Source organism: Drosophila guanche, unplaced genomic scaffold (genome assembly GCF_900245975.1).
Source record: "Drosophila guanche unplaced genomic scaffold, DGUA_6, whole genome shotgun sequence".
Classification (NCBI taxonomy): domain Eukaryota; kingdom Metazoa; phylum Arthropoda; class Insecta; order Diptera; family Drosophilidae; genus Drosophila; species Drosophila guanche.
The window spans coordinates 217,887-236,118 of NW_022995759.1; the positions used below are offsets into that span (position 1 = coordinate 217,887).

The 18,232-nt window shown below is 38.9% G+C and overlaps 1 protein-coding gene across 3 annotated transcripts; it reads left to right on the forward strand.

Moving 5' to 3' along the window:
- Positions 1-4,937: 4,937 nt before the first annotated feature.
- On the forward strand, positions 4,938-17,288 carry LOC117590652 (apolipophorins). 3 transcript variants are annotated; one of them, XM_034283494.1, is made up of 8 exons: positions 4,938-5,043; positions 5,181-5,284; positions 6,937-6,962; positions 7,030-14,207; positions 14,275-14,495; positions 14,558-16,676; positions 16,742-16,862; positions 16,922-17,288. In XM_034283494.1, exons 1-8 carry the CDS (start codon positions 5,032-5,034, stop codon positions 17,242-17,244), a joined length of 10,104 nt encoding a protein of 3,367 aa, XP_034139385.1. In that variant the 5' UTR covers positions 4,938-5,031; the 3' UTR covers positions 17,245-17,288. The 3 variants fall into 3 exon arrangements, with proteins under 3 accessions (XP_034139385.1, XP_034139386.1, XP_034139387.1); XM_034283495.1 differs by having other exon boundaries at positions 5,181-5,280; positions 6,933-6,962; XM_034283496.1 differs by having other exon boundaries at positions 4,954-5,040; positions 5,179-5,284.
- The last annotated feature ends 944 nt before the right edge of the window (positions 17,289-18,232 follow it).

An 18,232-nucleotide genomic window follows, 5' to 3' on the forward strand; every position in this document is an offset into this window, starting at 1 on the left:
GTTAAATACTTAGTTCGGGTGGTGTTTCAAATTTGGGAATTTTGTTTTTTCCTGATACCCATCATATGCCATCTGACTTATATTAGAATTTGAGCGTATGACAATGTGGACATCTGCAATTTAATTATTAGCGCTGTAAGTACTTTTCTTTGTAGGTGTTAATTACATATATGCCGTCGCCGCTGTCTCCGTTCCAGTTTTCTATGTTAATTTTATTTACTTCGTATTCACTTCACTAACTTTTTCCTTAGGGCATATTTTTCCATTCGCCAAAGCATCCTGCATTCTGTTTATTGCATATTTCCGCCGCGAAGTCAACCAGAACGGGAAAAATGTTCATAATCATCGGTTTTCTTGGCGTATCATTTAAATGTCAAGTTTATGTTATACAATGGCTTCATAGCATATCTCTGGTGTTTTCTCAGAAAACTATTATTTGTGATCTTTAATCCACCCTTAAATTAATTTGCATACATATATGATTACTTTACTAAATGTTGTTAGTGCAGTTTATTAAGAAGAAACGGGGTGGAACGTTGTGAGACGCATCGTACGCGTCACAACTTCTATACTCGGTACTAAGTAAGTTTATAGATTCATATTGTACATGTGTTCTATTTTTTTCGAATTTTAAATTTTACATTTAAAAATGTTTCTTCATCTGGCATCTAATTTTATATCATTTATTCTTCTTTCAGGCTATAATAATGATCCAATCTGGTCCTAATTCGGGGTATGATAGATATGATAGATATGGCCAGGTATGATAGATATGATAGATATCTATACGGAACTGGCTTAGTTTTCTAGAATCTTTAATATGTAGAAGAATGTATCAGATTTTCGCAATTTTGTAGGAGCGGAAGGGGGTGGGGCGAAATTTTGAAATACACTTGTAACAGTGTGATGTCACAGCAGTCTGGATGAAACACTTGGTTGCTCTAGCTGCTATGGTCTGAGAATTAGCCCACTCGGCTATTAGTTCTGGTCAAGAGTACACGTAAATACTTTATTTAGTCGGAAACGCTTCCATCTGTGCGTTACATACATCCACTTCGAGCACACATACAATATAACCTATTTACCGCGTACCGGGTACAAATATAAATATATAAATGAACTAGGTGCAAGCCCCCTCTCGCTTACCAAATGCCATTATTTTTTTAGATATCATATACTGATAAAATGGTATATTTATCAAAAAATAAATAAAAATAAAAAAGAAAAAAATGCATTTCGGCTAATTCATATCCATAATAAGCAAAATTATTTTATATCTATCAAATACATTCACACATAAAAATAATGTAGGTTTACATAAAACAAACGAGGAGGGACGTGTACTCGTCAAAACGTTTATACACGGTACTCAGGCAGTACATCTGTACCTAAGTGTTTTTTTTTAATTCTATATATTTTAAAATTGTTTTACATGTGTCAACACGCTCTTTTATCTCTCCCCCCTCTCCTAGAGCCGCACACTGCACGAATCAGAGTGTGGAATGAGAGAAAGCCTATACAAATAAATTTCTTAATTTTAGCTATAATAATGATCCCAACTTATCTCAATTCTGTGATCTGATGAATATGAGCATTCCTTGCAGAATTGTAGATTTCTCTTATCTTCAAAATTGTTAATACAGCAGATTTTCGCCCTTTGCCCTTCGCCCTTTTCGAGAGGCTAATTTTTTAAATACACTTTGGCTACAAAAATCATTTTCCTACTGTGCGTTATTCATTTCATTCATAAAAATTAAAATTTATTTATATTTTTAATTGATAACACGATTTTGTCGCTTCGACCCAGACTAACTTTTTCGGAAAGAAATGGGGCTTAGAAATGGAAAAATCTGGTATTCTTTCTTAACGCTTTAGGTAAAATTTGAACAATTTTAGCTCATTCGTCTTTCCATAGATTTTGAATAGCAACACCTTAAACGACGCCCAATTAATGCACCTGTACATAAACAAATAGAGGACACTTTTTCGACTTTTCCCGAGTTTTTAAAGTCAAAATGTCGTGAAAAATACCTCTTAAAAATACAAAATTTTGCACTTTAAAGTTTTATATTTCTTAAACGGTAAGCTAAACCCAAAAAGTGTGTCGGTATACATTATTAGGCTAAGGGCGCTACCTCTAAAAAAAACGTTACAATAAATACAAGATTTAAGAAATTCTTTAAAACAATTTTTTTGGCATAGAAACTAAAAATTATTTTCAAACCTTTTCTAAGCCCCATATCTTTCATAAAAAGTTGGTCTGATCGCAGATGCAAAATCGTGTCGAATAGTGTTATTGTCTAAAATAACATAACTAACGCTTCTACATAAAAAATAATATAATATAAATAATAATAATAAATATAAATATAAACGGAAATAATAATGTAAATAAATAAAAATGTGATAAAAAGCTAAAAACACTAACTAACATAATTATCACATCAACATAAAGAAGTAAAACTGTAGTCTATCTGTCTAACTGTCTATCATCATAGACTATGAAAATAGATTTTGTGTTTCCCAACAAAGTTCGTCATATTCATGTTATCTTTTAATCTAATTTGAATGTATAAATCTTGAAATATTTTCCTGAAGTCCCACATTCTAGTCATAATTCCAAATTACATCCTTCTGAGCCGAAAATGTGCATTATTAACCTACATTTCAAATAGCAATTGATTGAACAATATTTTTTGTCATTCCGTCTTTAGCAAAAATAAATAAATAATCTCTATGGTTAGCCCACTCGAGAATATGCCATGTATAATTGTCCATGTGAAAAACATAGAGTTCCTAAATATAATCAAAAATAATCCTTATTAATGGGAAATTGAAAGCGTTTAAATTCAATTGCCACGTCGTTTCATTCGTGGTAACAATATATTTTCTCCTATGAACTTTCTATGCAAAACGGTTGCTTCGATAATATTTTTCAAAACTTTTTGAATACCCAATCTCGTGCTATTAAATAGACGTGGTTGGTTAAAATTTCGAACTAAAATAATCCAATTACACTGACTCAGTTCTCAAAAAATTATAAACATACAAATATTAGATGATTTTGAATACTAATAAATATAATAAATAATCATTTCGCAACTTTTTCACGAAAAAGCGACATGCCCATATGGACATTTATGTTATCTTCTTTGGTCGTCTGCCCTTTCTGTTCGACGGTGGACAGAGGCCTTGCATCTTGCTTGAAATGCTTCCACAAACAAATATAACTAAACTAAACAATTTAACAAACAATTTACATATGTATACACACAGACGAATATTATTTTATGTCACCTCTCAATATACAAAAAAAAGTTCATAAAAATCGGTCGAGCCGTTTAGGAGAAGTTCAGGGACTAACCCCGTGACACGAGAACTTTAAATATATAAATATTAGTGATTAAAAATGATATCATAAATATAAATATCATTAATTATCATTCCTTCCATCGTGGCATCAAATCTACTTCTGAATCAATATTAATCAAAAATCAACATTCTTTAGATACCGGTAAATTTCAACCTCAATGGTAATACATACATACATATGCAGGTCTTTAAGAAAAGAGAAACATTTCTAAATACTTTAGATAAACAATATTCAGGTGTATTTTTACTCGCACTCGAGTATTTTATTATGACTCTTTTAAGTTGTTGTGATTCACAAGGTAAAAGGTGCATCAACATATTGTTATCAAAAGTAATGATATTGTAGGTTATATATATAAATATACAAAATAAGTACACCATTCTAGAAGTAACATTTTTCCGAACTGTAATTTTTTCTGTCAGGTATACATACTCGGTCATTTTGCGGGCTTATCGAGCAGCATTTTGCGTTCAAGCTACTTTTAATTAAAGATTAAAGTTTCTTATCAGGCAATAACTGCAATTCATGTACATATGTATGTACAAACAAACATCACATAAAAGCGATCCCAAACAGTACATTCATATGTACACTAAATAAGAGAATTTGTCCAGTACAAATGCTAAAAATCGGGGACATATGTACATATACATATATGTGTATGCATGCGTGCCTATGTAGTACATTACATATGTACACTAAATAAGAGAATTTGTCCAGCACAAATGCTCAAAATCGGGGACATATGTACATATACATATATGTGTATGCATGCTTGCCTATCTAGTACATTGCATATGCACGATATATATTATAAATTAAAGTTTTAAAACCACAAAAATAGCTTCGGTAAGACAACACTGGTGTCTAACTTCTTACATACAAATTTTATAATGCAGTTTTGACATTGTTTAAACAAAATGTTTGAACAATTTAAAAAATGCATGTATGTATGTTTGAAGACAACATACATCACATTTTTATATATGTGTGTACGTATGTATGAACAAGTTCAATTACTGTTACTGGTAAAACGCCTTAGTACATTCAAACATCTACATTATGAATGAGATTGATTCAAATATAAATAAAACTTATTGGTTTTAATAAAACAATAATATAATTTCATCATTATTGGAGGCAAAAAGTACAATTATACAGCCCTATCTATTAACTTTATAGGAGATAGAATAAATGTAAAGGTACTGAGCTAGGGTCGAGTATCGAAGTCCGACTATTTTGAGATAATAGAAAGTAATCGCCCTTTTCTGGTGATAAAGCAATTTTTCTGTGCCTGAGAGCTACTTACATACAAACCTTCGTATGTACATATAGTTGCTATTCGCAGCCGCATGAGACTGCTCGGATCGAGAGGGGAGAATTACCCACCCAGAGCGCACACCAACTGTGCTCATCTTTGCATTCTCTGTACATATGTATGTACATGCTATTCATTTAGCCTACGCATGTGAGCGTACTCTCATTATGTACATATTTCTCCGGATGTATGAGCTCTTGATTTAGTGAGGTATTTAAAGTGAGTGTTTTCAAGAAATCCGGCTTAATTCGAAGTCAGTCGCCATCGGATCCGTATAGAGTTCATAACGGGGTCGTGTGTACATGTGTTTATCAATTTAAAAAGAAAAGTGCAAGTTTATATGGTGCTTAAGGTATTGAAGTGAGATTGTCAGCTGGATCTGACTAAGATTCTCGTTTTGTGATCTTACCAAAACGACAGTTACAAAAAGTTGAGAAGTCTCCACATTCGCATGTCAATAGTGCTCACAGACATTTCCACTTCCTCCAGGAAATTCCTAAGGGGCTCCACACGATGGCCAGGACCACATATGTGTGGCGTTTGATTGCAGTCCTTCTAGCTCTGCTATTAACAGTAGCTGCAACAGATGGTAAGTACTTTTGAGAAACCCTGTCTGAATGCAAGAAAATATACTAAACATAAACATATAACATACAAATGTAGGGATATTTTTGATTAGACTTATTTGAATAGAATTTGTATATCTCCTAAAGGAGATATAGAGATATAGAGATATATATGCATAGAGATATAGAACCTATAGGTTTAATTTTCTCCTGTGTTTGCAACTTACAGAAGGAAGCATATTCTGGAATTATCGGAAAAGCACGGCGGAAAAAGCAATGCACTTATTTATTATATTATATACTATTATATATATTTTTCTTTAAATTCAATGATTAATGTTCAATGTTTGGGTTCAAGAGTATGGATGGGGTCGAAGTTTTAAAATATAACATATGAGAATATAAATATATATTCAATTCTTTGCATTCATCTCTGTCTTGCTTTTATATTAATCCGTTAATCCGTTCACAACTGGATTTTGTGCATGCTTTATTCTCAACGTTAAAATTAACGAGAAGGGAAGTGTGAGACGCTTCTTACGCGTCACAACTTTTATACCCGGTACTCAGTACAGTACTACTGTACATCTACATCTCCGTTAGCTCGCCCCCTTCCCTAGACCCAAACACTGCAGACTCACTGCAGAGGCAGATACGTGGCAGAGGCAGCGGCCGCACACTGCGTGAAGCAGAGTGTGAATGGGAGAATTTGAAAATAACAAATATAAGCTGCGGGACGGGGTGGGTTTAGCCACTGCAAATTAATTTTATTAATTAATTATTTTGGGTTCTTTGCCCTGATTAATTATTAATTAAATTAATTAATTTGGGCTATAATAATGATCCAATCGGATCATAGATCCATGATCCCAATTTGGTGATCTGATAGACATGGTCCTTACCTACAGAATGGCGTTTTTAGTTTTCTTTTATCTTCAAAATTGTAGGTTTGGGAGGTTTTCGCACTTTTTCGGGGGCGGAAGGGGGCGGGGCTCATTTTTTAAATACACTTGTAACAGTGTGAGCATACAGCCATCTGAGTGCAAAATTTGGTGGATCTAGCTTTTATAGTCTCTGAGATTCAGGCGCTCAACAGGACGGACGGACGGACAGACATGGCTCTATCGACTCGGCTATTGATGCTGATCAAGAATATATATACTTTATGGGGTCGGAAACGTTTCCTTCTATATGTAAAAATCCACTTTGTGCACAAATACAATATACCCTATTTACTCTTTGAATTCCCTTGTATAAAAATACTTATGCACATATTCAAAGTATTACATTTAAAAATATTAATACTGGAAAGAATGGGAATTACATATGTATCACAGTCAAATTATCACTGACTCAGTGCTAGAATCTCTCTATAGGCGACATGAATATAGATGCCGAGCACTTACCGGAAACTATAAAGGTTAACAGATACATAGATCTTTTTTTAAATTTCCGAATTACCTATGCGAAGTTGTAATTTTATTTTAAAAGTGAATTTCAAAAATGAAATTGAAGTCAGACAAGTCGACACTTATAGTGTCTGATATTTATATACTTATATGTACATACATATGTGTAAAAGTTCATACACATTGTAGGAAGTTTATTCTTTGTATTTACATATGTATGTATGTAGATTCGGAATTATAAATCCCATGTTTGCTTGAAATTACAGGTAGCAGCTGCAAAAAAGGATGCCCAAAATGTAAGTATTTTTTTTTTAGAATTGCTAAACAAACATTTAAACATATTTTTGCGACCATTTCTAATAGCTGACAATGGCCCATTGAAGTATACACCCGGAAATTATTATGAATATGCATTTGATAGCATTTTAACGGTTGGATTAAGTTCCGGTGCAGTTAGTGAAGCCGATGACACCAGCCTCAAGGTGACAGGGTCGGCGAAGATATTCGCGGAGGGAAACTGTGGGTACACGCTTCAGGTCGGCTCTGTGAAAGTTGCCAACACCAAGGAGTCTGTAGAAAAAAAGATACTGAGCAGCATTCAAAAGCCAATTTACTTTACCCTCGTTAGTGGCCACTTGGAACCGGAAATTTGTTCAGACCATAATGATGCAGCTTACTCTCTGAATATTAAGCGAGCCATTATTTCACTTCTGCAATCGGGAACCGATTCGGATTATGAAATTGATGTATTTGGCCAGTGCCAAACGCACTCATCATCATCCAAAGCGGGTAATGCGGAAATTATCACAAAGGTACGCAATTTGAACAGCTGCGCCTACCGTGAGCAGATAAACAGCGGACTGGTTTCGGGAGTTGTCAATGCGAAAGCTGGCATAACGTCCAGCTTGCTTTTGGATGCCAATTACATTAAGGAATTGAAGATTGGAGGAGGCGTTATTGAAAATGTACAACTGGTGGAGACATATAAATTTATTGCTTCTGCCAGAGGAAACTCTGAGATCAGTGCCAAAGCTATTACCAGCCTTAAACTGAAAAATCCTGCCGGTACAAAGGCTAATGCACCGGCGACTGGAGCAACTGCAAGAAGCTTACTATACCAAAAGCCCGAAACATACGCATCCAAGAACATAAATTCACTAAAAGCCATACTATCGGATCTTGTAGACTCAACCACCGAATATGTTAAAAAGGACAGCGCCAAAAAGTTTGTTGAGTTTATTAGATTGCTCCGTCAATCGGACAGTGATACCCTGCTAGAACTTGCCGCATTTCCCCACCCGAACAAGGTATTGGCTCGCAAGGTTTACCTAGATGGACTTTTTCGCACCAATACCGCTGAGTCTGCTGTGGCGATTCTTAAACAGCTCTCAAAATTGGGTGAAAAGGAGCAAGCTATAGCCATACTATCATTAAACTTGGTAGAGTCTGTTGACAAAAATACTCTTAATCAAGCTGCTTCTCAATTGTCACCCAGTGCTCCTAAGGAGTTATACTTATCAGTTGGTACTTTGGTGGCCAAGTACTGTGCCCAACACGGCTGTCAGGCAGGAGAAATCGACTTTATATCCAAAAAATTTACAGATAGTCTTAAGCAGTGTAAACCAAATACCAAGAAGGAAGAAGAACGCTTTTTATATATATTGAAAGGCATTGGTAATGCACAAATCCTGCCTGGCAGCACTGCAGCCTCTCTGAGTGAATGCGCGTCGACAGGGCGACCGAATCGTATTCGTGTTGCAGCTTTGCAAGCATTTTCAGCTGTCACCTGCGACCCAACGCTGCAAAATAAATCCTTGGAACTGCTAAAAGACCGCAATGAAGATTCAGAGCTACGCATTGAAGCCTACTTGTCTGCAATTTCATGCCCTAATGCTGAAGTGGCTAACGAAATATCACAAATTGTGAACTCCGAAAATGTATATCAAGTCGGTGGCTTCATTTCGTCTAATTTAAAGGCGATTCGAGATTCCACAGATCCCACTCGGGAGCAACAAAGATACCATTTAGCCAACATTCGTGTGACTAAGACATTTCCAAGAAACTACAGGCGATATAGTTTTAACAATGAGGTGTCCTACAAACTGGATGAACTAGGCTTTAGCGCTAGTTCTGACTACAAGCTAATATATTCGCAGCATGGATTTCTCCCTCGCTCATCCCGCATAAATGTGACTACAGAAATCTTTGGGACTAGTTTTAATGTGTTCGAGGCGAGCGTGCGTCAAGAAAATTTAGAAACCATTTTGGAGTACTATTTAGGACCCAAGGGTTTACTTAACAAAGACTTCGATGAAATTGTAAAGCTCATTGAAGTTACTGGAGCTGGAGCCGGAGCCGGAGCTGGAGGACGTGCCAAGCGTTCAATTGTTGATGATGCTGCTAAGACGTCGAAAAAATATAAAACATATGGCAGTAAAAATAAGCAAGATCTTAATTTAGATCTCTCGCTGAAACTTTTCGGATCGGAGTTGGCGTTCCTGAGTTTAGGCGACAACATGCCAAGTACAATGGACGATATCATTAAGCATTTCTCTGAGGCGTTTGATAAGGCTAAGAATGACTTGTCTTCCTTCGAAAAGCAATTTGCTAGTCACCATCTATTCCTCGACACAGAGTTTTCGTACCCAACCGGCGTAGGCGTGCCTCTTGAACTTACAGCTCAGGGATTCGCTGCTAACAAAATCGATTTCGCCGTCAATGTTGATGTAAACGCTATTTTGGAGCAAAACTGGCAGAGAGCCAAGTACCGTCTAAAGTTTGTACCCAGCATTGATGTTAATGTTAATATTCAAATAGGGTTCAATGCTCATGTACTGTCCACTGGACTTCGCGTAGCATCTACAGCCCACTCGGCTACGGGAAATGATGTTACAGTATCGCTTATTAACGACGGCGAGGGATTTAATATTGACGTAGAACTGCCAAGAGAGAAACTAGAAATAATTGATATTAAAATAAACACTGAATTCTTTGTAGCTGAACAAGACAAGCAAAAGTCAGTTATACTGAAGGCTACCAAAAAAAATAAAAATTCACAGCCCAGCGAGCTTTGCTTTAGTCAATTGGAAGTCGTTGGCTTGAACGTGTGCATCGAAAGCTCGACTAGCCTCAGCGAAATTCAAGGGAGATCTGGAAGTGATTCCGAAAAGGGTCAGACCCTTTTTGACCAGTTCTATTTATCACGACCATTAAGCTTTGCAATCTATTTATCGTCAGAGCGAAAGTTGAATTTTAAGGGTGTGCACTTAGTAAAACCCTCCGGAAGCCAGCAGTGGAAACTGGACTACAGCACTCCCGGCTCTAAAGTTTCCCACGATACCAGCGTATCCTTCGAGCTAGGCTCAAAGCCACGTATATATGGGCGGTTAGGTTTTGATAATTCTCAATACCACTTTGGAGTAGAAACTGGAATAACCAATGACAATAACGAATTGGTGGTCTATGGACAGTATGAGCAAGATAAGGATATACAAAAAAGCAAAATCGGGTTTAGCAAGAACGGAAACGAATACAAGCCTTTGATTGAAATACATGACAAGAATGGCGTCACGAACAGCATTAACGGATACCGGGCCGACGGAAAAATCGTCGTTCAGAAAACCAATGACAAGCAGGCTCGGTATAACTTCGAAAATTTTCAAGTATCAAATTCCAATAACGAACGAATCATTATAAACGGATGGACTGATGTTGGCCCAAGTTCAGTAAATGCCGAACTGCACATAGCTTCGGGGCAGCAGTCCCACCTAGTAAATGGTAATTTCAAGCTGGAAAATGGGTTTTACGCAGCGGGACTCTTCGTAAACGACGAAAGCTCGCCGGAAAATGTATATGGAAGCTCCGCACAATTGACAGTTAAGGATCAGGCATATGCTCTTACAATAGCTGGAAAAGCTGCAGCATGGAGCTTCGACAGCGATACCGGGGTTGAGTTCGAAAAAGTTGACAATTTAAATTCCGTACGTACCGGCACATTTTCACAAAAACTATCGGTCGATCACAAGCAAAAACCAGTCGGTTCAGTTGGCGTAAAGTCCACTTTTGACGTGAATAAATTCGATTTCACTGCTGAAGTTTCAGGTGACCACAAGGTAGGATCGGTGACCGTCAAATATCAGAGCAACCAGCGATCCGTAAGTGATTATGCCCTCGAAGTAAATGGAAAGCTGAACAAGCATTCCGTTGATCTTGTATCGAAGTGCGAACTGAATGGAAACATTTACGTTGTGGAAAATATTGTCACTACTAGTTGGGGTGCTTCTCTGACTGCGAAGGGTGAACTTGGCCAACGCTACACGCTCCAAGACGTCCGCATTGATCTTCAAGGTAACGTTCAGTTTAGTGGAAAAGACAAGCCTACTCAATGGACACTTAAAATAATCGGCACGCCAGACAAAACCAACAGCGAGTTTCGGGTTAGCCGAGAAGCCGCAGATCTGCTTAAATTGACTGCCGAGGCCCAGCATCCTCTGGACAAGATTTCTGCAGCTAAGGTCAACCTGGTTGTAAAGAATCTCTTGACCGCCAAAAGCGAGTTCAAGATTGCAAAAAATGGTAAGGGGGAGTTAACAGCCATTATTGATACCCAAAAGACGGAACCCAAGCACAAGCTAGAGCTCGAGTCCAAGTTCCATATTCAGGCTCCTAAGTACGATATCGACACAAGCTTCACACTCGATGGCGACAAAAAAATTCACTTCAAATCGGAAAATAATCTGGATAAGCTCAAGTTCTCCACTAAAAATACAGCAGAAGCGAGCGACAAGAAACTCTCATTTGAGGCCAATGGCAATGTAAAGGGTGACTGGCGAGCAAATGGTGAAGTTCAGGGTGTGTTTGCGTTAACTACTCCCGATGGTCGAGTAGTCGACGGTGGCTTCCATCGCAAGGTTACAGCCAACGTCAAGACAGGAATTACCCAAGGAAGTATGGACGCCCAGATTAATGACCAGCCGTCTGGCAGTAATAATAAACGTTCGGTGACATTAAAGGGAAATCTGGATCGCCTGAACATCCGGACTAAAGAATTTTCTGTTTATAGCCAAATTTTATACACATCATTGGATGGGCAAAAGTCGGAACTAAGCTATAAGATCAAGCAACAGCTAAAGGGGGATGGCAAGAGCCTCGACATAACTATTTCTGCACGTGGTAGTTCTCTGAGCCAGCCCATAGAGATCTCGGTTGTTGCGGATGAGTACAGTACTCACCAGGCTACTGGTCGCATTAATTGTAAATATGGCGAGCTTCTGTTGCTGAATCTGAACGGCAATTATCATTGCGCACAGAACAATATACCAACTACATATGAGTTCCAGGCTGATATTCAAGTCCCAAAATCCAGCCTCAAGTCATTGACTATTAACAGCCATGGAAAGCTGTTAAAGAAAGGTACCACTAATGGTGTCTTCAATGTTGAGTTCTTCACAGATGCGAAGACAGGTGATGGACAATACGTTCGCGTCAATACCGACTGGAAGGGCACACCACAAGAGGGAAGTTACGCTCTCGAGGCACAAAGCACCCACATGGGCTCTCCCTTAAAAATCAATGGTGACTACCATCGCGAAAAATCTGGCAGCTTGAAGGATGGCGACGCCAGCGGCAAGCTAAAGTACGGATTCAATGCACTATATGGAGACAAGTATGTAAAAAGCGACGCCGCCCTTGACTATAGCTCTGAGACAGCATCGCTGTCTTATACATTAGATTCAAGCTACGAATCTGCCAAGAACATCGAAATAAACATTCGTAGTCAGAAGTCTGTAGAGGAATCTTACGTTGTGGCCGTGCAAGCCAAGCAGGCGGGTAAGTCCTATGGATTAGACACGAAATTATATCGGTCTGCCCACAAGAAAGGAGTTGATATTCGTGTTGATTTGTCGAATGGGCAGCCGATTGTTCTAACAAGCATTGCTGAAGTGTTGGGTGAGCGGAAGGGTAAAGTGAGCCTGGAAATAGAAAACCTAGCCGACCTAGATTTAAAATTGAATAGCGAAGCTTCGTATGTTAGCGTTGACGACTTCTATATTGTTGGGAGCTGGAGCTCCAATAAATTAAAACTTGACGGCTACGAATTGGATATACGAGCCCAGGGCAAAAGCATTAAAGCACAACTGAAGAATATACAAGGTCTGGTATTCTTAGGCACAGCCACCTATACCTTTAAAAAGGAACAGAGCAAGGCCATCATTGAGGGTCAAGGCCAAGTTCAGTATCAAGGAAAATCACATTCGGGAAATTTTAAGCTCGCCCGTCAGCAATTTAATTTAGACACTGATAAGGAAATTGGCTTTTCTTACACCTTTTATGGAAATTTTGGACCCAAAAATAGCGTGTCTACGGTGAAGATAACCAACAAGGAATTTAACACAAAATTGTCTCTATGCGAGGAAAAGAAACAGTGCACAAATGTACAAATTCAGTCCATTGTAAATATAGACGAGCAACAACTGGATTCTGTACAACACTCCACTCTCATTCTTGTGGATCTACGTGAGTTGGGCTACCCATATGAATTTGAATTAAAGTCGCAGAGCATACGCCAAGCATTTAAGTATCAATATCATCTAGACAGTTTCATTATTTCGGGAAAAAATCTAAAGTACCAACTTACCGCAAGCGTCCAGCCCACATCATCCACTATCAAGCTAGCATTTCCCAAGCGTCAGATTTTGTTCGAAACCTCCCAAAAGACTCCTGAAGGTAGCATTTTTGGTCATTATGAACAATCAGCTGCATTCTACATCGATAAGCTTGAACGCCCCGAGGATGTCGTTCGCGTTTCAGCTATTTTAGACGTATCAGGGGTCGAGCAAGTCGCTTTTAATGCCAAGGGTCACCTTAAAGTTGAGCATCCCACTATTCGTCCACTCAGTATTTCGGGACACGCTGATGCCAATCGCGAGCATCAAATAGCAAGTGCTGAACTCGTATTTGACATATTCCGGTTGCCAGAACAAAAGATCATTGCATCCAGCGTCATAAAAAATACAAGAGCACAACGGGGTTTCAACATTACAACCACACAACAGGTTAATTCCAATGGACTAAAGTTCCAGTATGAACTAAATGGTCACACAGCCGTCAACACCGAATCCCAAGAGTTCAGTTTTGGAGTAGACCTTCACAGTGGCAACGGTAATGGAAAGGTTGGAGCGTATGCATTGGCCAATAAAGAAAAACTGGAGATTTCTGTAGACGCATTAAACGATACGATTCTTCGAATCATTGGCGACTTCAACAGGCAAAAACGTTTTGCCAAATTCAACTCAAAGCTTCAAGTTTTTGATAAAATTCCAATTGAAATTGCTAGTGAGATCCAACCCACTTTTGCCAGAGTTTCACTTAAGCGCCAGGATCTAATTGATGCAAATACAGAAATTAAATTGGGAAAGGAGTTAAAATTCGATATTTCTGGTCGGGGAAAATCGCTTTTGAATGGACGAGTAGCTTTAGACGCTGCAAACTTCCTTCAAACCACATACAAGTCAAATGATGATGATGTGAAAGCCTTCTTGGTAAGAAAAAGTTTATTTACACACACGTATAAGTTTCAATGATATATTTTAATATTATTTGATACAGCTGATTGTTGAAGCGGAAGTTAAAAAGGACACAAAAGACTTTACTGAGAAGCTAAAGCAGCGCTTCGAAAAGTTAAGACAAGAATCCGAACAGATCGTTAAAAGTGCTAAGGAAGCCCAACCAGATTTCTCGAAACTTAAGACTAAAATTGACGACAATCTTAAAACAATTGTTCAAGAGCTGGAAATCGACCCCTCCTTAGCACCTATCATCGATGGCATGTAAGTTCCATACAGAGCAAGGCCTGCCAAAAGTTATTTATTATTATTGCCCTTTTTTCTAGACGCACCGTGGTTACAAAAATCGCAAATATTACTGATGAGTTGGCCAAGACGACATCAGAGTTTTACGAGAAAGTTCAGACGGCATTGACTGAGATTTATGAAAAGCTGCAGGCCCTTTGGAATGACTCACTTTCGAAGGCATGGGAGGAATTTGTAATAACTGCCACTGAAATTATTGGTCAGCTGCGAGTTGAGATAGTCAAAGTTTACACTAAAGCATTCCAGGATCTGCTGGGTCTCCTCGAAAAGTATGGACCAGCACTGAAAAACTATTGCAAAGCAGTCAACGAATTTCTGAAACCAATCAACGAGGCAGCTCAAGAATTCATTAAGGTGCTGGTGCATGCGACTGAAGAAGTCATTGAAGAGCTTAAACAGTATGCTTCCAAATTCCCTACGTTCGAGAGCATACGCACAGAGTTCAACGAAATAATGCAAGCTTTGAAATTGGTCGAAAAGACGTTGGAGATCGTTAACAATCTGTTTGATCAATTGCATATTTTACCACAAACTCAAGAAACATCAGAATTTCTACAGAAATTACACGATTATTTAGAAGCAAAACTAAAGCAGCAATCTGTCAATGATGAAAAATTGCTAGAAGAATTAAGCAAGCTTTTAATTAAGGCCTTCCGCTCAATTTGGGCCTCGATCGAAAACAGCGCTCCAGGTGCTGCCGCTCCAGTGGGTGATTTGCAGACATGGTTTGCTTCACTCCCTCACTCTGTAGACCAGCTATTCAAACTTCCAGTCTTACTTTCATTCCGTTCCAGTTCTATAAACTATTTGCTAAACGAGAACTGGGAACAAATTTTCACAAAAGACTTACTAAAATCATGGGTGTTCTTCAATGACTTTGAATTAAGAGGGCATGTCGTGGATGGGCAACACGTGTTTACTTTCGATGGACAGCATTATACGTACCCTGGCAACTGCAAATATATACTGGCACAAGACAGTGTGGACAATAATTTTACCGTCATTGGGCAGCTTACCAATGGAAAACTTAAGGGCATAACAGTTGTAGATAGGGATGGAAACTACGTCGAGGTCGCTGATACTGTTGCGCTAAAGGTAAATGGTAAACCAGTAGAATACCCGCAACATTTGCCCGGAGTTCACATATGGCGCCGATTCTATACTATACACTTATTTTCGGAATATGGCGTAAATGTTGTGTGCACCACAGACCTGAAGGTTTGTCACGTTAACGTGAACGGTTTCTATACTGGAAAAACACGAGGTCTGCTCGGCAATGGGAACGCTGAGCCATACGACGACTATTTACAAGTTGATGGTACCCTAGCTGCCAACTCTGCTTTGTTAGGCAACGATTATGGCGTTGGAAAATGCTCAGCTGTTCTATTTAACAATGAACAAATAGATAGCAAAAAACGAGATGAAATATGTGATGAGATATTCGGAATAGAGTCCCCTTTGGCGCTCAATTATTTGACATTGGACTCTAAACCATACCGAAAGGCTTGCGATATTGCTCTCAAGAAAACTGCAGAAAAGGATAAGGAGGCAGCTGCGTGCACTTTTGCTTTGGCATACGGCTCCGCAATCAAACAAATTAACCAGTGGGTATTATTACCACCACGCTGCCTCAAGTGCACTGGTGCACCTGGCCAACGTGACCTCGGTGATGAGTTCACAGTCAAGTTGCCAAATATCAAGGCCGACGTCGTGTTTGTCGTTGACATAAATGTAACGCCGGCAGTTCTAGGCAATCTGATATCACCGGCCATCACAGAGATTCGCGAGTCGCTCAAGAGCCGCGGCTTTACTGATGTGCAAATTGGCGTTATTATATTTGACGAGTCAAAACGGTACCCAGCCCTACTTACAAGCGATAACGGAAAAATTAACTACAAAGGAAATGTTGCTAATGTTCAGCTCAACGGACCAAAACGATTCTGTGACAATTGTGTGGAGCAAATAATTACTGAAAAGAAAGTTCTTGACATTTACAATGCACTAGAAGGTCTGGTGAAGAATCTTGTTCCTCAGTCGGATGAAAAGGCCTTCCATCTGGCCTTAGACTATCCATTCCGAGCTGGCGCTGCGAAGAGCATTATTGGTGTGCGGAGTGACTCTCTACAATATAAAAATTGGGTAAGCATTGTTTTTCTTAATTTCAAAATATGTAAATGGAAACATGTATTCTTATCTTCCCATAGTGGAAGTTAGTACGAGCTCAAATAACTGAAGGAGTTACCAAGTTTGATGGCGCCCTGCTCCATCTCGTAGCACCAGTAAAATCGCTTGCATTGGAGGGAGTACCAGACGAAAAATTAGTTGGTAAATATATTTAAGCTACCTCATCATGAAACATATTCACAATGTTCTGTTTATTACAGGCTTTAATTCTCGCTTAGTTGCAACTTTAGATGGTAAAGATAACAAGAAGCGTACTAAGCTCCAATTTGAAAGTGACTTTGGCATTGATTTTGTTCTCAACAATGGTGGATGGGTGTTTGCCACTCAAAACTTTGACAATTTAAAGGCACAAGAGCAAAGGAAATTCCTGAACCAAATTACATCGTCTATCGCAGATACTCTCTTCAAGACCGACGTCGTAAGTGATTGCCGTTGCCTTCCGGTTCATGGACTACACGGCCAGCATAAATGTGTCATCAAATCGTCGAGCTTTATCCCAAATAAGAAGCCAAAGACCGCCTAAAATTTCCACTTCGCGTTCACCCATAAATACGTTTGTCATTTTTTTACGTAATATGTAGAATGTAAATAAAATAAAACATAAATTATTAAAAACGTAATTAGTAAGGCTTTTATTTTTTAAAGAAAATAAAAGAAAGTCTTTAAAGGAGAAGCGGTCTTAGCGTCTAAGACTAATAACTAAGAATAAGAAGAATAAGAATAAAATAACTAATAACTTTGTATGGCGCTAGGGGGGCGTAACTAGATTTAAAACGGGAAGAGACGTGTGAGACGCTTCTTACGCGTCACAACTTTTATATCCGGCACTCAGTACTACATCTGCACCTTAGCGATGTTTTGTCAAATTTTAAATATTTTCTTCATCTGTCATCTAAATCTACAACAGTGTGAGAAACACCAACACGCTCCGTTTGCTCGCCGTCCTTCCCTAGACCCACACACTACAGACTCGCGACAGAGGCAGCGCCCGCACACAAAAAAACACAAATATAAGCTGCGGGACGGGGTGGGTTAAAAGTCGGCAGAGGCAGTGGCAGAGGCAGAGGCAGAGGCCGAGTGAAGAAAAAGCAGAGTGTGAATGAGAGAATGTGAAAAGAACAACAAAAGCTGCGGGACAGGGTGGGTTTAGCCACTGCAAATTGATTTCTTCATTGTAGCCATAATAATGATACAATGGGGATCTGATAGATATGGTCACTTCCTTCAGAATTCCGTTAGATTTCTTTTATGTTCAAAATTGTAGCTTTGGGAGGTTTTCGCCCTTTTGCGGGGGCGGAAGGGGCGGGGATAATTTTTGAAAAGCACTGGTTTCAGTGTGGTCATACAGCAGTTTGAAGCCAAAATTTGGTGACTCTAGCTCGTATAGTCCCTAACATCTATCTTTCCTGAATGCTCGCGACCGGTTCGGTTAATCTCGCCGCGCGTCATTTGGCAGCTCCCCTCGGTCGGTTGGGCGGGAGGAGGGCTGCGTTCTGCTGGGTTCCGCGCGT